Source organism: Ammospiza nelsoni, chromosome 2 (assembly GCF_027579445.1).
Source record: "Ammospiza nelsoni isolate bAmmNel1 chromosome 2, bAmmNel1.pri, whole genome shotgun sequence".
Taxonomy (NCBI): Eukaryota; Metazoa; Chordata; class Aves; order Passeriformes; family Passerellidae; genus Ammospiza; species Ammospiza nelsoni.
In genome coordinates this window covers 71,462,884-71,487,328 of record NC_080634.1, presented here as the reverse complement: position 1 = coordinate 71,487,328, position 24,445 = coordinate 71,462,884, and the positions used below count along the sequence as shown (strand labels likewise).

The following is a 24,445-nucleotide window of genomic DNA, read 5'->3' as shown; positions in this document are numbered from 1 at the left end:
CCATGATTTGAGGAGTCATTAGCACAAGCTGGGCAGCAGATGCAAAATTTTCATCCTTGGATTTGGCCCCTTGGTTTCCATGGATCAGAATCTTCTACAGGGCATCATCACACGCAGCACCTTGCAGGGCATGAGGGCTTATCCCAGTCCTCATTTCCTTGTTGCCCCCAGAGCTGCATGGGCTGTGCAAATCCCACCTGAGCTGCCCGGCAATGTGGTGGGCCAAGAAGCAAAGCTGCCCGTGCAGTGGGAGGGCAGTGTGGGAACCCAGCAGCGATGCCAGGAGAGGCTGCAGATGGACTGCAGGTAATGGGGAACAGGGGGTCATGCCCTGGGAGCTTCCCCTAGAACACGTTCCCATATCCAGGAAGGACTTGTGGGACTGAGACCAGAGGAGGCCACCAAGTTGGTTAGAGGGATGGAACACCTCTCCTAAGGTTAAGAGAATTGGGACTGTTCAGGCTAGAAAAGGCTTCAGGGTGACCTAATTGTGACCTTCCAGTAACTGAAGAGAACTTACAGGAAAGATGGGCCAAGACTATTTACATGGGCATGTAGTGAGAGGAAAAGGAGGAACAGATTCAAATTGAATGAGAGCGGGTTTATATTAGAGATTGAGTGGTGAGGCACTGGAACAGGCTGTCCAGAGTTGTGGATGCCACATCCCTGGGGGTGTTGAAGACCAGGCTAGATGGAGCTCTGAGCAATCTGGTCTAGTGAAAGGTGTCCCTGCCCATGGCACCGGGCTTGGAGCAAGACGATCTTTAAGATCCCTACTATCCCGAGCAATTCCATGATCGTGTAATTCTGTAACTCTGTAATTCTACGATTCTGTGATTCAGGGCAATTAACAAAATTAAAAGAGCCGTTTATTTAATTCGGCATGATGAAACCTGAGCACAGCAAAGGTTTACCAGGGGGACGGAGATCACCCCTTCTATCGCGCCGGCCTCCTCCTGCACAGGCACTGTGCCGGCGCTCCCCATGGCGCCGCGCTTCCCCCAGGAATGCCGCGCGTAGGCTGAGACCTCCAGGGCCTCCTAGGCCGCCCCTCGGGGGGCAGCAGCAGCACCAGAGCCGAGCCGTGAGGGGCCGCGGCTCCCGCCCGCCCTCCAGGGGAGCGCTGCCAGCGCGCACGGCGCTCCGCTCCTCCGGGCGGCGGCTTGGCCTCGCCGGCTGCCGTAGCGGGGCTGGCGGGGCCGGGGCCGCCCGCCCGCCCGCGGGACTTCCGTGCTGCTGTGGCCGGGCCGCGCCGCTCCGGGCCCGCCATGGCGCAGCACGGCCCCAGCGTCACGCTGTCCCTCACGCTGCCCATCACCTGCCACATCTGCCTGGGCAAGGTAATGCCGCCGCTACCCGGCCCCCACGGGCCCGGGTGGGTGCGGGGGGCAGGGAGGTGACGGCAGCTCAGGGGCCCCGCCGCGGCTCGACGCTCTGATCCTCGCCGGGGTTGTGTCCTTTAAGGCTCCGGGCGGGGAAGGAAATTTGTGTGCGGGCCGTTCCCGGCAGCGGCCGAGGCTCGCTGGCACCCTTGGGAAGCGCGCGTTGTCCCGGCGGGAGCGGCCGGGAGGTGTGCAGTGGGCCGGGGGGGCAGGGACGCGGGTGTGCAGCTCCCCAGGTGCTGGTGCTGAGGTTTGGGGTTCCTCCCGGTACCAGTGGGATGCTCTGTTATAAAATGCTCGGGGAGCTTGTGTTCGAGTGTGGTGCTGTGTCGTGGAGGACAAGTGAAACAAAGAAGGGGTGTGTGAGCAAGGAGATTTAAAAAGTGTAGAGCAAAAGTGCAGCAGTCTAGAGAAAAAGTTTCCGTTTCCTCTCTCTGACCCTTTCTCAGTTCCTTTCTCTTCTCCCTCGGGAAGCAGAGGGCTCTTGCTAGCCTGTTCTTCTCTAAAGGCCCCAGAGCTAATTTCATGGCTGTCACTAATTGCTTCTCAAATTCTTTGCGCATTCCTTACTACTGTTTTTCTCCCCTCGTTTTCTTTTCTTAAAACTCAACAATAATTACAAGAGGAGACGTAGCCTCTTATGTTTGTTCTCTGGCATTTATCGTCTGGTTTTGTTTCTACCTCACCTGGCCTTTACTCCCAGACCTTCTCTGTTGGAGTGATAACAAAAGAGCAGGCACATTTGATGTGTGAAGTAGGTGTGTATAGCACTGGTACTGAAAGTAGTCAGACGTCTCCCTTTTCTTTAGCCTCATAGTTCTAAGAGTGTGTTACTTTTAGAAACCGTGTTTACTCATTTCTTGGCTTTTTCTGTGGAAGCTGAGCAAGACTTTCTGGCTGTTGTGCTGTTACTTTTCTTTTTCTGTTTATCTGTCTAATGGAAATGGAGGAGAACCCAAGTGTACTCTGTATGTAATGCAGCGTACCTTTCGCTGCAAAAAGGGGAAAGAATGACAGGAGGAGACTGAAATCAAACTGACAAAAATATTTGCTATTTGAATCCATTCCTAGTTACTTTCTGATCTAAGCGGTTAACATTTTGGTTAGGAATTCATTCATATCTTGCTGTAAAGCCACTGTGTTATTCCAAGCCACTATTTCATACTTTCATTCCTTTTTAGATGTTCCTGAGTTTGTGCTGGAAGAGCCTTCCACCCTCTTCCTTGCTGTCTTGCACTGAGATTATACATTCACATGTATGAATGAATTGTGAATCCATTGGTCGTGCATGTAATAAAGATATTTGAATGCTTTCATTTTTAGACGTGTAAATCTATTTAAATTTTGGCAAAGCTGACAGCTCTGACTGCCCTTTCTTTTTGATAGACATCTTTGTCTTCAGCTTGGAACTTCAATGAAAAACTTCACCAGAAAAACCCATTTTCCTAGGATTAAGGTTAGAGGAAGGAATTTGTTTAGCTTGAATTAGGAAAAAAAAAATCTTGTCAGTTTTTACTATCTTTTGGGGGAAGCAGGGAGTATCATGGAGGGTTGACATAATCTGATACTTCTGTAGTTTGCAGCATAGACTTCAAATCAAGTGAAAGGCCCACCCTAAACTCAGAATGTATCTCTTGCTACCCCTGCAAAATTTGCAAAGGTCTGACTGCAAGATAGGAACTATTCATTGAGTACTATGGTAAGAGGATAAAAAAGGAAATATTGCAGAGAAATTCTTTCAATAAATTGGCCACTCATTGTTTTTAATGGAGCTGAAATCTTGGGCAGCAGGGACGTATCAACCCATTTTGTTTATGTGAGCAATGTCAGAAAGTATATTGGTAAGATGTGCAATGACCATTTAAAGTAAGAGTGAATTGCTTGGATCAATTTCATGTTTGTTACCTGAATATTCTTTTGGTACAAGAATATTCTGGTCTGTCTTCTAACATACCTGTATTTTTAAATTAGATAGCAGATCAGGAGCCATCTGCTTCAGATTGTTTTACTTGTCCCAGGATGTCTGACGATCTCTCTTGCTGGTTTTGGTGTCAACAGGTTGTTTGGGCTTGAGACACAGTTCTGTGTTGGTTGAAACAGTCTAGGATGTCTGGGGATTGGTTCTCTGATGTGTGTCTGATTTTCCATCTGCCTGCTCCTCCATTAGTGCTGCCTGAAGGCCCAGAAGTCCCTTCAAAGTGAAGTGGATGAGTACAGGATTGGATGTGGATCTGCATAGAAATGGCATTATGTTGGAGGGAAAAATTAGGAAATTGCTCAAAATCACTGAGCTGATCAAGCCTTCTGAAATAAACCATAGTCTTTCTAGACATTATGGTCAATGAATGAACTGGAACTGTGCTGTGATTCAAGTGAAATGCTCTTTTAGCAATAGGTATGTCCTGATCCCCCACCCCCTGGGCTTGTCACAGTTAGCAGGAAGGGCAGTGGCACCACCAGCCATGGTGTGACATTTCTGTAGTGGCTTTTGCTGTCCTGGTGTGCCTTGCTTTGTGTGGATCCTGAGCCAGCTAAAGTGTAAAACCCCAGCCCAGAAATGAAACTTGTAAAGGTGTGTAAATCAGAAGCACTGTACCCTGGAGAGTAATAAATGTGACTTACTATTTTGCTAGAGATATGGAGTAATCATTCATGTGCAAGAAGTGTGCTTCTGTGTCAGGTTTGGGGTAACTGAGGGTCTCTTGCTCCCTGGGGAGAAAACCTGCACTCATGAAATGTCTTTTCCTGTTTGGATTATTTTATGTTATTCTGCTCTGTATCTTTTCATCACCATCTATAGAACTATTCTCAGGCTGCTTCAGAGTAAGAAAGAAGTATGGCTAGAGAAAAAGTCTTTTTTTTTTTCCCTGCTAACTGCAGGTGAGAAGGCTCTTTTTCTTATAAAAGAAAGCAATAAGTAACAGGATTTTTAAAATTAGAAATAATGGAAATTTAAATGTTTCCAAAGCATTGGTGTGCTACTGCTTGCAATAATCATAAAAAAAAAGTCTTCTTAATTAGAGGTGAAAGTTCAGTCTCTCTTTGTTCATACTTTAAGTAACTTGAGTTTTTGTTTATGTATAGATAACTTCCTTTGACTCTCAGGGTTGTCATATTGGAGATGTTAAAAATACTGTGAATCCTGTAAGGTAACAGAGGCATAGAGAGTGAATTGGAGAAGAAGGTAACAGATCTGGGCCTTAATTCATATCCATGAATATTTCAGTGGTTAAACAGTTGGGGTTTAGCTCATGCAAAGCTGATCATATGGGTACAAGTGCTACAGGACATATGTGATCTTCTGGCCCAAGTGGTTACTGACTGTCCTTTCCAGGTACTTGCTTCTCTCTGCCAACCTTTCATTTTTCCTTTTCAGTTTGACTACTTTACTTACAGAATTAAAGAGGAATGTCTTGAAAATGATGAGAAATTTCATTTAAAGATGAAGATTCTCTTGAATTTGGGTTTTAAGTGCAGTACAGTAGAATTTACAACAATATATTTTCTGACACTTCTGTGTCTAAAAATACGTTTCTTGGAAAAAGACAGGAGTGAAGGAAAAGCAGTTATTTGAAGACCCCTAACACAAATGCTAATGTTAACAAGTAAGAGATTCGGGAGTGTGTGTTACAGTAAGCTGTAGCAAACTGCAGTAAGGCATTAAGTCTTTTTCTTCTTTGTCATATTTGGTCCCTCTCTGCACATTTACTTTCAAACAGGGTTTATAGTTAAATGACAAGAGAGAATAGTGCATTGTCATTAATATTTTCTAAAAGTTTGTTTACCCTGCTGTTTTGGAAGGGGAGGGAAAGCTTGAAAGAATCTGTGTCTGATTGGAATATTTAATCCTTCAGTTAGCTGCCCCATTCTTGGCTAATGACTTATTTAGTAGCAATGCATATCTAGCAGGAGACTTGAATTAGTGATTGCTGGTTCACATTTCAGCTCTGTGGTTTTGGCCCTGATCCTTTTAAAAGCTGCTTTGCGTGAAGCTGATTATCCGCAGGCTAAAGTTAATCTGTAACACTTTATGTTCCAATGACACCTCTTCCACTGCAAAGTGTTGGATGGTGCCAGTAGAGATCCCTCCGTGCCTCGCTTTTGAAAAGGCACCTACTTTGGTTGTGTTCTGCCTTGGGAGGAGAATGCATTTCACTGGAGTGGCTGGCTGTAGTTCATGGAGGTTGTGGGGTAAAGAAAAGATGCTGCTGCCCCTCTGGTTATTAACAAGCTCTTGCAAACAAGGATCTTAGTTCTGCAGAAATTGTTATAGCTTTGGTGCCTTTAATAAGAGTGAAATCTGATGTTGTGAGTCTGGTGATTGCTCCTAGCTAGCCCTGCAGAACAACAGTGTCACTTTCCTGCAAGGCCAGACTTGCACTGAGAGATGGGGTTGTGTATTTTTGTATTTTGTTACTCGAAGGAGTTTTAAGATATTCATAGAGTCTGTTTGTTTTTTTTTTTTTTTTCTTTTTATTTCCTCCTTAATGCTAAAAGGTCCGTCATCCAGTTATCTGTGTGAACAACCATGTTTTCTGTTCCATTTGTATTGAAGTGTGGCTGAAGAACAATAATCAGTGCCCAGCTTGCAGGATTCCCATCACGCCTGAAAATCCCTGCAAGGAGATTATAGGTAAGGACAAGTTTAGGCTTTGAAATAACTTTCTGGTATTTACTGCTGGAGGAGATTGCTTTGAGCCCAGCGATGCATGGACACCTTTTCTTCTGTGTGTTTTTTACCAACATCTAAGGAAGAATTAACTGAATCTTTAACTTTGTAGCTGTTAGGGATGTTACTGGAAAGTTCCTAAGACATTATGTATATTAATGGCTAGATTATCCAAACACAATAAGTACCCAATGGCTCTAATCATGGTTTTTAAATCTTGGTTGGATGGTGCCTTTAACTGAAAAAATGCATTAAAAATGCATTCTTACCTATACATTGCAACCTGTTCACCTAAGAGACCGGCAATTAGCTCAGAAGTAGTGTACTTCAATCCAGAATCTTGAATGAGTATGCGGGTTTTTAACTTGTTGTTTATTTGTTTTGTTTTGTTCATGACTTCCTCCTTTTCTTTTTTTATTTTTAAGAAAATTACCCTTAGCATAGAAGTAAGATGAAGCTACAGCAACAGCATGAGGCTCTTAACTTTGCCAGAGCTAGGAAATACTGCAGTCTTTATTTGACGTAAAATATCAGCCCTGCTATTTTGTTCTAAGAGAAAAATTTATCTGAATAATCTCACTTTAAAAACTTACTTAGTACAGTAACTTGTACTAATTAAATGTATGTTTGATACCCTACCCCTTTCCTTCAGCTCTGTTTTATTAGTATGGTCTTAAATAACAGGATTCTGTTAAGGAAAAAAATAGTTGAAAAATGTAAAATTTTCTTCCTGTTGTTAATCAAGATTTTGACTTCTAAACATAACTAGTAGGTACTCAAGTTGAACCTGTTTTGAAAGTGAAAGGACTTTAAATCTTCCATGGTAGCCAATTGGTCCAATTTAGCTGCATTTGTTGTTGATAGTATGAAAAGTTGTATCAAGTGGATTACTAGTATTGAATTGACTGAAAAGGAAACAGTATCAGTGCTTCTTTCATCCTATTGTTGCTTTAGGAGGAACAAGTGAAAGTGATACTATATTTAGTCCAACAGTCAGAAAACACCTACGTAAAACAAGACTTGAATTGCTCCACAAAGAGTATGAGGTAAGGACAAGGGGGAGTGTTGTGACTTTGCAGATGAACTGCAGCTGTTAAACTACAGCATGCAAATGGTTTGAGTCCTGCTGTTTCTAATTTGAGTAAAGGTGTATACTGTATCTGCATGAAACTCAGTTGCACTAAAATGCCACCTTTTGACTAAGGTTACAAGAGAGCATTTGCTGGTGCTTGAAGTGTTCCCACTGAAGCCATGGTAATAGTCTTTCTAGACAACAGGTAGCCAAGTACAGCCAATTCTTTAGTTTTGTGGGAATTTGACCCCCAGGTGGTATGGCAGCATTTTCTTTATGCATATTAGGTGTAGGGAACTCTTTGGTATGTCTTCAATACAAACACAGACATTTTCTGAAATAATTCTCTGTAGCTCAGAGAGACTAAATTCTGTCTTAAAGAACACAGCTCACTGTAACCTTCTGGCACAGGTTAATTTTTAGCATTATTGGTTTATAGTTTTGTGAAAGTGAGTAAATGCTTGAAAGTAGAGCTGAATGCTCCAGTCTCCTGCTGGAAAAATACTCTCTTGGGAAGAAGATGGAAAGCTGTTACAGGGAATGTGCTTAGTTTTTTTTTCTCAGCTGTTGTTTCCTCAGTAGCAGCAGTGTGAAGACATCACATAGTTTTGAAGGAAACCTAGAGAGGAGAATGAGGGAGAGGAAATGGACTCTCTTTATATCCTTAACACTGGGGAAGTAAGAGCTGTCTTGTGACAAGCTTGCCCATAGCTCAAGTTCTTTTAGTCTCTCTGAGAGGAGTAAGGAAAAGATGCTTCCTGCCTTTCTGTTGAATCAACTCAAAATTCATACAGCTAGTCCTAGGATAACATAAATTTCTTCTAAAAAACACGCTTATTTTAAAACGGTTGTTTCCATGGTGGGCGCAGGGGCAGGCATGATTATTTGTGAAAATATGCCTTGGATTTATGTAAATGCTGTATATGGCCTCCTTAAGTAGTGTTACCATGAACAACTCATATACTTGAATTGGTAAACAGTGTAGAGGACATGTTTTTAGGATAAATTATTTCTTTTATCCCTTTAACAAGAGGCTTTGGAAGGTTTTTGCTTCCCTAGGAGCTTTGTTCTTTGCATTTTGAGAGTCTTCCCTAAGATGTTGTTGCTTTGGTGTAGCTAGGTGGCCTTTTCCAGGCAGTGTTCTGTCTGTTTTGAATTTGGAGACTTTCAGCATCCCAACATGTGACGTTTCAGAACAATATGAGAGAAACACTCTTAAATAACAGCAAATGAGTCAGCAGAGGATGACCTTAAGAACACTCTTGATACAGGAAATCCTCCCACAGAGTGCCCTAATAATAGATTCATGTTACTGAATGCTTTTAAGCTTTTGGTCTGCTTGACAGTTTGTTCAGGGTCCTTTATGTAGTCAAGGGATTCCCTGCACTAAAATCTTCAGTATGCTTGAGTGTGCAGGTTGATTAAAATCCTGCCTAAAGCACAGTACATGAGCATACTTAGATATATGTGTAAGTGAAGGCATGCATCTGGGCTTGCCAAAACCCGTGTTTCTAAAGTGCTATGGGAACTTGCCAGTATTATTTAATTAATCTCACAAATTATTTTAATTCCTCTGAATTTCTGACAACTTTAGGATGAAATAGAATCCCTGCAAAAAGAAGTAGAAGATCTGAGAGGTAAAAACCTCAGTTTACAGATACAGCTGAAATCTCTTCTGGATCCTGCAGCATCAGCTTTATCTTGCCAAAATGAGGAAACTAGCCAGTCAGCAAATGAAGCAAGTACCAGTGGCCCAGAAACCCCAGAGGAATGGAGCAAAAAGCTGAAAACTGCCAATGATATGTGCGAAAAACTGATGGATAATGTGGACAAGCTAAGGGAGGTAATAAATGTAACAAACACATTTCTGCGGCTATTTTGTAGTGTAACTGTTTTGTGTTAGTTAAATGGGAGTAAGAGCTACCATGACCTTCAAGTACTTCATAGATCTAGAAGAAGGAGGAAAAAAATTGAATTCCAGTGACTGTTGGTGTATCATAGTATTTCCATATAGCCCTTGCAAGTGTCAGATGTTATTGCTTGTTCTAGTGAGTCCTGTATGTGACTCTTATTCAACTCCTCTGTCACTCTATGCCTGGGTAATTGGATTATAGTAGCACTTGTCGACGGTATTGATGACCAGATTATTCAGGCTTGCAATAATCTATATAATATATCTATTTTGCAACATTCAGTGGGCAAACACAGTACAGTTGGCTAAGGCAGATTTTGCACTATTGCCCTCCCTGCTAGCCGATATTTTTGGTGCAATTTGCTGAGGCAGAGTAACTTGACCCTTTGACTGAAAATAGACAAGCTTCAGCATTTTATGACCAGAATATCCTTTACTGGAAACCTGCAGACTTTTTATACATCTTGATGTAATACAGAAGTAAATCTGATACTGCAGAAGCAAGGATGAAGGAGATAGGCATGTGAAAAAAACCTCTAAATAAAAGTATCTTGCAAAATATAGCTGCAGGCACAAGTATGATCACCTTAAACATTGAAGAAGAGTGAAATTTCAGATTAATTTGAAATCAAGGTAGAAAAAACTGGACTTGTATTTATTCAAAATGCTGCCTTGATTTCTTCTATTAACAATAGTGGGTTACTTCCTGCAAAAGTGAAGTGTGGTGTGTTTAGGACTTTTTAAAAAAGTTTTTAGCATTAATAGTGTTGACACTTTTTCTGTGCTATAGACTTGGAGGCACACATTGTGCTTTTCTGCCATTTTGTTCATGTGACACTTCTGGGACCCCAGGAGCTTCAGATTCACTTGTAGATGGCAAAATAGGATTCACAGCAAGAAGTTCTTGTCTGCCTATATTTTTGTTAGGTTTCTTTTCATCAAGTTAAACTGTACTGCCTCTTTCTTTTTTCTCTTTTTCTTTTGGGATGTCTAAGTTTTTAACTTTTTCCCTAGGTAAGTAAAAAGAACACTGTAACAGGAACTGAAGAAGGGGTTTGCTTGGATACTTTTTCAGTATAACTTTAGCCTTAGCAAGAAAAGAGATTTAAGTGTATGAAATCTCTGAATTTGGTGAAGAGTTAGAAAAAAAAATAGAGGCTTAGATAGTTTTAGGGAAGAATTCTTAAACTGTTGTCATAGAATCATTTAGGTTGGAAAAGACCTTTAAGATCATTGAGTCCAACACTTTTTTCCCATCTGTTCCCTGTCCAACAGCTGCTCAGTTCCATAAGTACCTAAGGTCAGTTGGCCCTGGCAGACCTTGTCTCACTTGTCAGCGTGCACTGCCCATCCCTGTTCTGAACAGCAGGACATCTTTCCCATGCACACACTGTCTGGAATCAGACCTTCTCCTTGAAAGTACCTGACCCAGGAGTTTCAACCAGACAGCACTTCCCAGTTAGACAAGATCCCTCAGTAAATGTGGTTGCCACCACTTTCTTTTTCAAATCTAGGCTGAATCAGGAAATAGCAACCACCTTTATCATGTAATGTTCTAGAGCAGACAAATATAGGAATGCCCAAATAATGCCCATTATTACTTGGAGTGGAGTCATAAAAGCTATGGGAGTGGTGAAACAAACTCCATAGGAGAAAACCTAGACTAAGTACACTCATTAAAAATGCAGTTACATGAACTCATTAATGTAGACATTGTGCTGTAAGTGGGGGTACCTTGCAGCTTACTGATTTGGAGGGTAGAGCACTAGAAGAAGGACACCAGAGGGGTTCAGTCCCACCTTGCCATGTGCCACATGGATGCCTTGCCTATCAGTGCTACACAATTAATGACGTTTTTTACTTTATTATGTAGCTGGGGGAACAGTGTTTTTGGAAAGACAGACAGGGCTTGGCCATGTTGTCAAATGGTTTGATGATGCTTTGGAACTGAGCACTCCTGAATTCTCATTTGTTGTTTCAGGATAGTTTTTAGTGCTTTTCTTTTTTAAATACCAAGTAGTTAACACTCAGCCCTGGGCTCACCCTTCCCTTCTTTGCCACAAGTCTCTAGCTATCCTTTCTGTACTTAGGAATATTGTTATGTTGGGGATAGGGGGTGTTTGTTTATATTTTTCTGCTCCATTTGTCCTCCCCCTCACCTGGAAAGGTTGCTAGGGATATTTGTATGAGCATTTAAAGTTCTCTGCCTCTCTTCTTTCACTGTGTGATGCTTCTGAATAAGTACATTTCACTCTGAGCCCAACTGCATAGCTCTTTCTTCAGATCTAGCTCGAGATCTTACTTTTATTATGCAGTGGAAGCGTTATCTAATTGAGGCTATGAATTACGAGTCCTGGACTGGTGGTGCTGTTTTTAGCATAGGAAGATTGGGCAGACTCTAGGAAGTGCAAAAAGTGTATTCTGCTTGTTAGGATAGTGGCATTCATTGTTCTGAAACATGGTGGCAGGAAAACTTCTCTCTCTATGAAGTGTATTGTTAACAAGGGTGCCTGCTGAACTGAGAAGAAGGAATTGACCTCAATTCAAGGTTGTGAATCAGGAATCTTAATCAGAATGTCTTGGAAGAAAGTGAAGAAAGACTGCAAATAGCTTGTCGTAATGGATTTACATCCACAGGATAACTATGCTTTAAAAACAAGCCAAAAACCCACAAAGTAATCTTGCTCTAATTTGGAATGGAGGAAGCTGTTCAACATTAGTTTTGCTGATACCTGCACATTGTAATGTTAATGTACTTAACGTACTTAGTCATGTGGAAAAAAAAACATGGAATTGCCATTAGGACATCTCCTTAATGACTTTCTGTGCTAACTAACATAGCTGTGTTTATTTCCCTAGATAGGACACTTGCAATGTATTTTGGGAATATAAATAAAAAATGTCTGTTCGCTATTCAGTTTTGCAAACCATTTCCCATGGTGATTTTTAAGTGGTGTCCCTGTCTGAAGGCTGTTTCCTGCCTGCACATTTCTAGTTCTGTCTCTTTAAAAAGGAGAAACAGCTTGTCCTATAAATATTAGAAGTCATTTTTGTTTCACTGTATACTTATTTTTTTCCTTTTCTTTTCCTTAGGCAAATAAGAAACTGAGCATGGAAAACAATAGCCTTTTAAGAGAGAATTTGCGACTAAAAGCTGAAGTTGATAGTAGATCACCCCAAAAGTATGTGAATATTTTAAAAGCTACTGTCTTTTATTTATAGACTGTTTAACTGTTGTAGGCCTGTTTAACCTAAAACTGTGGTGGTGTACATGGTGTTGCATATGTGTCTTCAGGTAGACTTTGGGATTTTTATCCTCATGGACTTAGGTGAAAAATGAAACTTACAAAATAGCAGCAAGTGGGTGAGAAATGCAACTTAGAGAATCACAGCAAGTCCACAGTGGAGGAATATGACTTGACTACAAGTGCTGTTCCTTTGTTATGTGGCCAGTATTGAAGTACTGGATTTGTATTGAAACACTGGATTTGTGTCTGAGCAACATATGCAGAATTGAGCTTCTGCAGCATGAGAACATTCTCAGACCTGACATTTGCGTTTAATACTTTGTTTTAAACAGTTATAACACCAACAACAATACCCTCAAAAAGCAAAAACTGCACCATACTCATTAGAGCTGTGTTCTAAGGTGCCTCTTCTTGGGAGTACTTTGTGAAGCAATAATAATGATATTTTTGAAGTTATTTTCCTTTCTTTCATTGGTTTTCTACCTTTCTTCTCTCGTTTGTTTAGATATTCAAAAGCTAATAGCTCTGTTGGCCAAAGGTTTATACAGAAATTTTGAGGAAGGGGATTGGGAGGCACCTGTGTAATGTGAAAAGAGAGCTCTCTGGATTTGTTCTAGTTCTGGCAACACGCCTGCTGGAAGAGAAAATTAATCTTTGTAGAAGAGCTCACTTGCCACACTGCTTGTTGTTAGAGACAACAGGAAAGAAGATGCATGATCCTTGTGCTGTGGATACATGAAAGCACATTGTGTCCTGAAGACCCCTAATAACATAGAGCCCTGTTTAAGGCTGTGGCAATGGCTTTTGTGGCAGGGTGTATCTTTTCCCATAAGACTCAAGAGTGAGTTGGCAAGGATGGCAAACTTAAAAAGTAAATAGATATAACTAAATAAATCCTAGAAAAGAAAATCTACAAGAGACCAGATAATCTAAATTGATTTTTACTTTTCTGATATCAGGTAAACTCCCTAGTGGAGACAATTTCCCTTTCTTATAGCTTGTACATGCTTTCCCATGGTTGCCTAAAACAATAGCCTGTCACTTTCTGCTTTAGAAGCCCAGATACAGCCAAATGTCATTACAAATTGGACAGTGTCAGGGTCTGTCTTGCAATCCAGATACCACCTAGATTGGCCTGTCTGTGTCTCTGCTATTATTTTTTTATTATTATTTTTAGTCTCCTGAACAAATATCACATTCTGCCTCCCTATTGGGAATTTTCTTTGGCTGTTATAACTCTAGAGCTGTGCATGGGATTTAGGACATTAATTGAATCAAACTTAAACTGGGCTAGGAACAGTTCAAACACCTCAGGAGTTTGTATTTCTGTACCTGATTCTGCTGTATTGAGTCTTGCCTTTGCTTTGAGCCCAGTGTGTGCTACAAGAATTTAGGTACATGCAAGGAAAAACTTGTCCTGAAAAAAAATCCTTCAGCACATTAAATTTAGCAAATTTGTTTCATCCAGCCTATACCCATTCATTCCTCATCACATCTGAAAGATTGAATTTGTCCAGGTCTTCTAGATACTTTCGACTTGAGAGGAAAAGTGAACTTGTGTTTATTTAGTTTTGCTCTGCACTCAAGAATCTCCAGTGTTTGTGGCTTTCTGAAGTCATAATGCTTAGAACTGGTACTAGGCTCCAAGAAGTCTTGGTAGCACTAACTAGAGCAGAAAAACTGTCTTCTGTCCTCTAAAACATATCAATATCTTGCAATACCTTTTTTGTTGTTTCCTTTTACATGACACTTCTAGCACAATGGCCAGTACCAGTTCTGCCAAATTGCTATTTAAAAAGTTACCTTCCTTCCTCATTTTGCATTTGTGCTCTTAGTGTCCCCTTTCAAAGTGTGGGAATTAACTCATTTATTGGCTTTCTTTAGGTTGATGTTTTGATGCATATCAAACTCTATTCTTTCCAATCTCAGGTACATCCTTCAGATGGTGAGAAATCTCTTCTATCTTAATGTTGTTAGCATAATTTTTAAATTAGCTTTCATCCTTGTGGTCATTAGTCTGGTCAATATCCAGATCAGACCTAACATCAAGACATTTTCTAAATATTCTTTCAGTTCTGATGGCAAACTTAGATAATATTTAAAGTGTCTTTCAGCTAGGCTTAACCCTTTGAATAGGGCTTGGAGTAGACGGGGTTTTTAACATGCCTATAAAATCAGAATTGATAGCATAGGTATCAGAGCCCAACAATGTGACTAGAATTAAACTTCTGTGCAAGTACATGGATTTGCAAGTATAGTTGTTCTTGTGTGCTTTATTCAGAAGTTTTCAGAAGGTAATTTTTGCAAAAGCGTCTGAGTAGGTCTCTAATGTAATTTAAAATAGCTACCGAATTGGATTTTTGTAATTTAGTGTCACCACTGTTGTTTCATTTTTCATATATTCCTTAGCTTCAGATTCTCAGGTGTGGATTCATGTTTAAACAAGTAACTAAAGTAACTAAATAAAACTGTTATCAAAATATTTTGTAAAGGTTTTGTCAGTATTCAGTCCCTGTATATCCCAACTGTAGTTCATTTTGTGCATTATGACATTGGAGCTAATTAGCTCAGCATAAATTGTTTTAGTGGACTTTGCTTTACAGAAGAGGGAACACTAATGGCAGGTGAATGATCCCTTTGTAACACAGACTCTACCTCTTACATCACAGGGAAAAGTATAATTAGTCTTTTCAGTGGTCAATAAAAAACTTTCCTTTTATCATAGACTTGGATTGTTTTTTTTCTTTGTTCTTACCCATTAAAACCTGCTGAAAAATGTCATGTATGTCAATATAATCAATATTTCAGCCATGTCAGGAATTTTTATATATTTTTAAACTGATGATGTTGATTTATTGATTAGATTTTTTTTTTCCTGAAAACATTTTTGAGGCTAGACCTTCACCAGAATACTGTACCATCATATAGTTGGGACACAGGTCTGAAAGGCAAATGAGGGTAAGTTTCTAGCTCTGATTCTTGCTAAAGACCTGCATTAGTCCTCCATTTCTCAGGCAAATCAGACTGATTTGTGGTTGTTGTTTGTTCTTTCTTTACCTTTTCTTCTGATGAATTTTCAGCAACTTCTACTTTCACAATATAGAACAAAAAAACTTCTGAAACTTAAGTTGTGCAGGATAATAAAGCCCTATTACTTCCAGCTCTACTTGAAATAGAAAGCTGTTAGGTCTGTTGGCAGGGCACAGTGGATGTAAAAGCGTTTTTGGCAAAGGGATGTTTGCTTTTTACCTGAAGGAAAATAACTAGCAAGTCCATCTACTCCAGGGTATAGTGTATTTTATGAATGGTTAGATTCAAATCAGTTTGAACCAGACTTCTAGGCTTCCTAGGAGTCTTTTCCCTAAATATTTAATTCCTTCTGCCAGTTAAAATCCCAGTCTGAGAAATTATCTGTAACATGCATAAAATTGTTGCATTATCTTTTTTCTCTGGTTTTGCAAGTTGTTTTATTGTTGCAGTTTAAGGAGGGAGAAGCAGTTCTTCAGTTTTACTGTTTATCTTGTCTAGATTTGTGACCTCAGGTACGCTGAAATCTGAACCTGTTAATCTGTTGATTTTCTTCGTCATTCTTTACAACATTAAATTGGTACCTAACTCAAATATTTCTGCACATACCAGACTACAAAATTCAATCTGCATTTCACCAAACCTATAAAAAGGCTTCTAAAAACCCATATCCAGAGGGTAAGAACATTTGCTGTCTTCCCTGATAGAAAACTGGGCTATGGTCTCACCTCTCTGCAAGTTTGCTGGTCCAGAGGAGTGACCATTTTTGAAGACTAGCTGCAGTGTGGCCTTAAAAGTAAAGCAGAGTAAAGTAGCATATAAATAGCTTTCAAATGAGCTCTGAGTTCTTGAGTCATAGCATTGAATCCCAAGAAAGTGCCCACTTCAGGCATGAAGATCTAAACCTTAGGCAGATGGGTAAGGACATTCAGATCACATTCTGGTTTTGTGAGGTTTCCAGGAGGATTGGAGTTTCTTTTTTTAGTAGTTCTGAAATAATTCTTTCTAGCTTTTGCTATTTGCTGACCCTGGTGATAACCTGCCTTTCTTACATGGAAAATCAATGAATCACTGATAGATGTTAAAATGCTTGGAGAGGCTTTGGATTTTTGTCTAAATTCAGCCAATTCCCTTCATGAAAGTGGAAGCTCACTTCAAAGAATTAACCTGACTTGTCTGTTCCCAGTGGACAGTATGTCTTGACTTTTTGTGGGCTTTGGGGTTTTTTTGCTTGCTAGGAATAGGCCCTCATCTGGCAGTAATGCTTTATTTAGTTCTGATGTCTATGCAAATATGACACACTTTTGAGATAGTTGTATGAAACCAGGGATGTTGCCAAGATGTTTCTGCAGATCACCTTTCATAGGTGATATAGAGGGGAATTGCAGAGCTGGTACAGCTGGTACATGATACCAACAAAGAACTGCAGAAACTAGTAGGTCTTTCAGCTGGTTTGTTCTTGAATTTCCTCTCTTTCTTCCCATCTAACTGCAGAACCCAAGGGAAAATGTGTATCTAAATGATGGGGCTGGGTTTGGTGGTACTCTCTGGCATTGCCCTTATGTCAAACTCTAATAAGCCCTGAGTGTACCTTGTCATTTTCCACTTTCCACCCTTTGATTCCTTTGGAAGATGCATCCTGAACTGCAGGGTGGTCCCCAGCCTGGGCCATCAGGTGATCAGAATTGGAGAGTCAATTTCCATAGCACCCTTGCAGCCCTAGTCTTGGGGAAGTGGTTATACAAGAAAACTGTCCATTGCAGCTGCTTGCTATCCAGAAAGAGAAGAGTTTGTTTGAGGTTGTCTGGTTTTAAACTGACTCAAGGGCTCAACCAGACAGATGTGCTGCAGTTAGTGGTCACTGATGTGCAAAATAAAACCTTAAAGCTGAATTTGAAGAACTGGTAGGTAAGAAGAGAAGGAAGAAACAACTGAAAAATTTGTTCTTCAACTTCACAGTTCCTAAATGGACTTCTTCAGAAGTTATCGTGGTTTAACCCCAGGCAGCAACTTAAGCCCCACACAGCCTCTCACTGCCTCCCCTCTTGGGGTGGAGAAGTAAAAGTGAAAAAATACATGGGTTGAGGTTAAGACAGTTCAGTAGGGAAAGAAAACCTGTACACAAGCAAAGCAAACCAAGGGATTCATTCACCACTTCCCACAGACAGACAGGTGTTCAAATGTCTCCAGGAAAGCAGGCCTCCATCTGTGCCTAACAGTGACTTCAGGAAACAAACACTGTCACTCAGAATATCCCACCTTTACTTCTTTTCCCAGCTTTTTACTCTGAGCCTATGAGTTAATGGTCTGGAATATCCCAGCTGTGTCCCTCCCCAGCTTCTTGTGCATCCCCAGCCTTCTCACTGGTGGGTTAAGAGGCAGAAGATGCCTTGTAAGAACTGCACAGGAGTTGTTTTTTGAACTGCAAAGCTGTAAGAAGTTGTTTTTACAACTGCACTGTTGTAAGAACTGTGCAGCAGCAACTAAAACATCCCTGTGTTATCAGCATTGTTTCCATCACGTATGCAAAACATAGTCCCATAGTAGCTACTGTGAAGAAAAGTAACTGTATCCCAGATAAAATCAGGATAGGAGTACTCAAACATAACTGAGGGAGCAGTTGTGGAATAATGCAAAGGAGGGTGACTCCAGCAATGTTAGTTCTTCTTGCTCACTATAGGTGAGAGATGACTGCAGCGTTCTGATTGGTGTCAGGTTAGAATCATGCTGGACAAGAAAAGGGACTGAGGAGAGGTCCTGAAATTTGAGCTTGAAATGTTCATCTAGACATCCAGTGTCACTTCAGACACTATAACATGTACACTACCGTTCCTGGGGCTGGTAGCTGTGACACAGGGTCTGTAGATTCATCCTTCCAGAGTGATATGTGGGAGCCATCAAAGACTTTAGGTGATGTGAAATATTGTTATGTGTATGTGCTAAGGATCCAAATCCCACCTGAAATGTGTTCCTGTTCACTTTATGAGTGATGATTTTGTTTCTCTGGGCTTGCAGTTTTCTATATAAAGGATGTACTTGAAATGCAGTGAGATCTAAAGTTGTAGTTTTAGTGATACAACTAAAGAAAAAGACCCTAACACTCAAAAGTCTGTCCATGTGTCAGAATATGGCTTTCCTTTTTGTATACGTGTGCTCTTTACCACATGTGTACTACTGAAGAATTCATCACCTTGTTACTAAGTGGGAAATAATTCAAATACTTCAGGAAATATAATTTATCTGGATTTTCAGGTGAATCTTAAATTTATTTTCATGTGACTGTATTGCATTCTGTTACTATTGTCATAAGACCATAATTTTTTGGCTATAGCAAGGCTCACTGTACATCTGAAGGGAAAAAAAAAAGAAAAAATCTCTTACAAGTGGTTTGGTTTGGGGAGAGTGGGAGAGTTCTGGTTTCTTTAACCAAAATATGAATGTTTTCAAACTCTCTTCTGGGTTGCTGGATCAGTCACTAAAGTACTTATAGCTGGAGTAATTGGCTGTCTTAAAAATCTGTGTCCTTGAAAATTTAGGAAATAAATGTATGGAAGTCTTTAAGCAGGAACATAAAGCAAGTTCTAATCCCTAACTGCAGAAGTAACTTTGTAGGCAGCTGGTCATATGTTACATTTCTGAAAACCAAAATTCCCAAGCACATCCCTCTGCAACAATTAACATATTAGTGATGCTATTTGCCTTTGAACAACATACTGTATTTTTTTAACCTGAGGACACTTGTTATAAAAGTTACACTTGAGAATACAGTGCTTCCTCATAAGCAAATCTCAGGCTGTCACTAATGCTATTTGCATTAAATAAACATATTACACCATTCTTCCATTAAAAAGGAATTACCAGGTATGCATATAAATGTAAACATGTTTTCATTTTTGTGTCAGCGTGTCTGGTAAAGGAGACTCCAGAAAATCTTCCTTGTTTTACAAAAGCATTTTTCCCTCTCTCTCACTTGGCAATTCAGTTAAATTGTATTTTTGCATCATCTTTCAATCTTTTATTAGGGAGTGTAGGGTTTGCTTCTGTAAGACTGTGTGAATAAGTCTGTTAGAGGAAGGCAAAATAAATATCTCTGGATCACCTTAGGAAGTGGGAAAGCTCTTGCTTGGGCCCTGCTGTGCCACAGGGACTCCGTCCATATCAAAAACCAAAATCTGTGTTCCTTTAACTGGGGGAGGAAATAAACCAAAATGTGTTGTATATAAGGATACTTATTTCATATAACCCCCTTACCCTGAAAATACAATGGAAACATTCTTGAGTTGTGATTCTTCTTTTACCTAGTTTCATAGGGGAGAGAGAAAGTCTTCTGTGCCTTTTTTCCTGTTTCCGTCTTGCAGCTAGAAATAGACCAACTGCTATAAGCAGTTGGGAAAACTTGTTTTCCAGAGAGCAGGCAAATGAAAAATTGTGTTCTTTTTTTATGAACATGAAGATAATTGGGTAGAGGTCCTGTGGAGGTGAAGGGGTCCTTGCCTCCATCAAGTCACAGTCCAGCTAGCTTCTTTTGGGGAAAAAAGAAATCTTACTAAATATAAAATTTCTGCATTGCCATTTCTTGTCTGCAAGGAAGTTAATGGTACGCACCAAAGCTGTGTGAAGCTTAGGCTGATCTAATTTGAGAAGTGGTCTGCTAGCTGTGACAGAAGTGACTTAGACTGTTCTGTAAATCTTATCCATCACTGAACCATCTACAAAAAAGTCTTCAGAATTCTTTAAATATGCATAAGCAGTTGAACAGTGAAATATATCAGTAGATCTGGTCACTCCTGCCCAGTTTTTTGGGGCTTATGATAGCCCTTAGTGCTTTCCCCAGCTGTCCATTTAATTGTATTGCAGTTGTCAGCATACAGCAGCTTCCTGCTGCTTTGAGCTCACAACTTGAAGAAGCAGAATGTGGTTTGATTGTTTGCTGGAAATGCATGCATGTATCCATGGCTGTTTTGCCAGCATAGTTGGAGGCCACAGATAGCCGCCTTCAGATTCCACTGATCCAAGGGTTGCAGTGGGAGCATTTTTTGAAGAGGTGAGCTGATGGAATGGGGAAAATGGAATGGAAATTCAGTGTGACTCTGAGGGAGGGACAGGCAGACAAACAAAGAAAAACATAGAAATTTCAGGCAATGTTTAAGCTGAAAGAATAAATAGAAGCCTGTGTGGTAACACGGAGCTGCAAGATGGAAAATGGAAATTCAGTGTAAGCCCACATAGAGAATTGTCCTTTCTTTGTGATATAAATAAAACCTTATTTGTCAGAGTTGCAGGGTGGCTGCAGGTCCTTTCCTCCTTTCTAATAATATCAGAACTTTAATTGTTTTTTCTTTCTGTAAATTGAAAGGCTTGGATGGAGCAGGGAATTCCCCGATGCTCACTGTCAGTGACAGGTTAGAATTAGTCAGGGCATATAGCTGAAACTTTCACCTGCCCTCTGGGGAAGGTTAGTCTTGAAAGCTGGTGGAGGATGAGGGGAGGGCGAGTCTGTATCTTGGCAGTTGAAAATGGGCTCAAGCTGGAAACCCCATGTGCAGACAACTTTCCCAAACCACAAGCAGCAGATTTTTGTATTGGAGTTAAGACAGAAATCAGATTGTTCTGGTTGTAAAGCTCAGAAAAGCAAGTAACTCAAAGTAAGTGGATATGTCATCCACAGGATGGGTGAGGAAAAGCTGTATATCTAACGGGAACATAATTGAAATTGTCTATGTAAGTATTTAAACCACCTCAAAGGACTAATGCAATTTCAGCATTTCATATCAGCATTTTGTTTTTGACAAGGTGACATTGTGAAAGAAATGTATTGTAAAACACTGCTGTACTGTAGGAAAATGATTGAATGTAAATATTTCAAGATGTGGACCACTGTTCAAATGTTATCATAAATCTTTGCCATTGTTTTAGGGGATAATTCTTCATGCATATTTGAGTTGAATTGATAGAACCAGCCCCTGGAAGGGTAATCTGCTTGTTATTGCCTTGCTACCACTAATACTTTAATTTTGTCTTTTCATGTATCACCTCCACCTGTATGTTATTTGTGATGCTTTCAGGTAGGTTTTTTTTCCATAACTCGCAGAGAGAAGTTCTTTTGTTTTCAAATTAACAGAGTGTTTAATAGCTTCATTCTCTCTTGAAATGAGCTTGCAAACCTTCACAAGAATGTCTTTTTCCAGCTTAATATTTTCTTTCTTTTTTACTTATTGCAGGTTTGGTAGGTTTACAGTAGCTGCACTTCATTCCAAAGTGGAACAAAGTGAACGTGAAATGAACCGTCTGAAAAAGGCACTGGAAAGAAGTGATAAATACATCGAAGAAATAGAGTGTCAGCTCTTACAGCTGAAAAAGGCAGGCAAAGGAAGCCAGGCAGTGAGTGCTGTTAGTGAGAGAGTGCTTTCCACAGATGCTGAAGGAGGTGAGAGCAGTGAAGATACAACATGTTTGAAAACCCAAGCTGAAGAGACAAAGGCTTTGAACACCAGTCAGAGTCCTGACAGTCTTGAGCAGCTGACAAGTGGTGGAACTTGTTTAGGCTCTTCTAGTCAAGATGGCTTGAACAGCTCAAATACCCAGTGTGCCCCAAAGAAAGAACTATTTCCAGGATGTCACGGGGTTCTCCTGGATGAAAATAGCACAAATATGGATGCCTGCTTAGAAGACCAGTGGAATAAAATTGAGGAATGCACCCCATACAAAGATGAAGAACTTTATGATCTTCCACCACCGTGCACTCCTTTTCTGTCTCTCAGTCGCCTTCAATTGAACACTCCTGATGGAAAAGAAAATGCAAGAAAATCATCAACATTCCTGAGAAAACTGAAATTTGAAGGGTTTCACGACACTTCAGATGATTGCAGCAAAGATTCTTCCGAGCACAGCACAAGCAGCTGTAATAGCGAAAAGAAGCTGAACTGTTTTACTGCAGGAAAATCAGGGGTTTGGGGCACCTGCCCAACAAATTTTGCTGAGAACTTAGATTTTGATGGATCAGAGCAAAATTCAGTAGCTGGTCAGTCAGATGAGACAACAGCAAAGTCCAGTGATAAAACAAGTTCTTGCTTACCTAAGAGGTTGCATACTCTCTGCTCTTCCGAAATGAACCGCACAAGAACCTCCAGCGAGGCCTCTATGGATGCTGCCTACCTTGATAAGATTTCTGAGTTGGACTCAATGATGTCCGAGTCAGACAACAGCAAGAGTCCTTGCTATAATTTCAAGTCCTCTGATATTGATGGTTCTTCAAAGTCAACAGAGTGTGCTAAACTTCTGAATGGAACAGAGAAGAATCTGGAAGAGATGAATGAGGAGCAGAGTATGAAGTGTCCAGAGACAAGCGATCTGGTAGCTGACAGAACTGGCTGGAAACCTACTATGTTTTCCAACCTCTCCCCATCTGATGTAGATATGAATGATCACTTTCCACTGTTTACAGGCCAAAATGTAGTGGCTACTGATGCCAAACCTCCAAACTCCTTATTTCAAAGGGACTTTTCCTCAAATGTACTGTTCAGTAATTCACAAAGATTATTTGAGGAACAGAAGTTTGGTTCATGTTTTTTAAAGATGTCATCTGATCTTCAAAGTCAGATTAATCCTCCTTGGGTGTCTTCCTTTACAGCTGAAAGGAAAAATAAAAATGTCAGTCAGTCAACCAAGAGGAAAATTCAAAACAGCCTTTCCAGTGCTAGTCCATCAAAAACCACCAAAAACTGATTCTGCTTAGGAAATCAAACGTGACTCAAAGTTGTAAACCTGCAAATGTTGAATATTTACAGGTGAACTTAATTTTTAATGACTTCCATGTAGTTCTGATCCTGTTGTTTTCGACTATGTGAAAACTGAACATTCGCCTGCCCATTGCAAGCTCTTTCCCAAGGAAGAACCATTCCGAATTCTTTTGACTGGGCATTTTATTTACCTGGGGGCTTGGGAGTTTTTGATGCTCTTTAAGTTATCAGATTACATGCTCTTCCAATTGTGAGCACAGCTAATGGCTCCTTGACAGTTCTAAGTGGTCTTGTCAAATTAGTCATTTATGTAAGAATTAGTTTTAAAGGTTACCTTTCCCATTCCTAAAGATTACATTTTGTGCATGTAAGGCAGCTACTGGCCATATATCCTATGGATTGTAAGGCAGCTACTGGCCATATATCCTATGGATTCACGAAATTGCTATAAATTAATGCCAGTTTTGCCATAAAATCTGCTTCCCAGAGGAAATGTTTCTGCTTGAACTATTTCATAGCACTGTACTGTACTGAAACTCTTGTTTTAAGTGGGTGTAAGGTAGTAGCCCCTTTCTTTTCAGGGTCACAGCACTTCAGTTAGAAAAATCACTTTTAACACTTGTAATTATGGCTTGTCTCTTTTTGAAGTTAAGCACAATTTTTAATTTAGTGCCCAAAAATCATTGTTATTCTAAATGTGTTTAGTATGCCTGTATAGACCATAAAAATGGGTTTGTATGCTAATGATTTGTTTACCTAATGTGCACTGAACATCTTACATTAATACTGTACCATTTTACATTAATACTGCATGCTTTTCTATGTGAATTGAATAAAACATGTTATAAGCACTGTAATCCTTCATGTTGCCTCAAATATTGAATTAGAAAAAAAAAAAAAGGGGAAACTTTTTTTCCCCTAATTTGGAAAATACATATCTAAGTTTTGTACAGAATAAACCTGAGCCTATTCACAAAGAAAAATTCAAAAATCTCCCTTCCTCCTCCTTGTTAGACATAGAACCATTCCAGTGTCGGCATCGATACGGTTGATGGAAATGGTTTTCAGCCTCTCTGGAGGTGACTCTTCCAGAAAGTATTGCACAGGTCAACATAATGTGATGGCCTGCTACAGGCAGGAGACCTAATTAAGCAGCAGAGCAAAATTGGTTTCTTTGCATTATTGTGTTTTAAGTTCCTTTTAAGGCCATATTTAATTACAAGATGCAGGGGTTTTTTTTTTCTATATAGGACTCTGATGGCATTTCTTAGAAACAGATGTCCTCGCTTCATCAATACCTATGATATGAAAAATCCATATGCTGCCTTTTGTCCCTCTGAAAAGAGTGATAGCTACTTGGAAAATTTCAATGGACTGGCTCATCTCGTAGAGTTAG

General features: G+C 40.2%; 1 protein-coding gene across 1 annotated transcript; it reads left to right on the top strand.

Annotated features, from left to right (window-relative positions):
• Positions 1-1,215: 1,215 nt before the first annotated feature.
• Positions 1,216-23,906, top strand: OBI1 (ORC ubiquitin ligase 1). The gene is made up of 6 exons (XM_059466673.1): positions 1,216-1,340; positions 5,880-6,015; positions 7,006-7,097; positions 8,718-8,966; positions 12,129-12,217; positions 21,532-23,906. Exons 1-6 carry the CDS (start codon positions 1,269-1,271, stop codon positions 23,033-23,035), a joined length of 2,142 nt encoding a protein of 713 aa, XP_059322656.1. The 5' UTR covers positions 1,216-1,268; the 3' UTR covers positions 23,036-23,906.
• Positions 23,907-24,445: the final 539 nt, after the last annotated feature.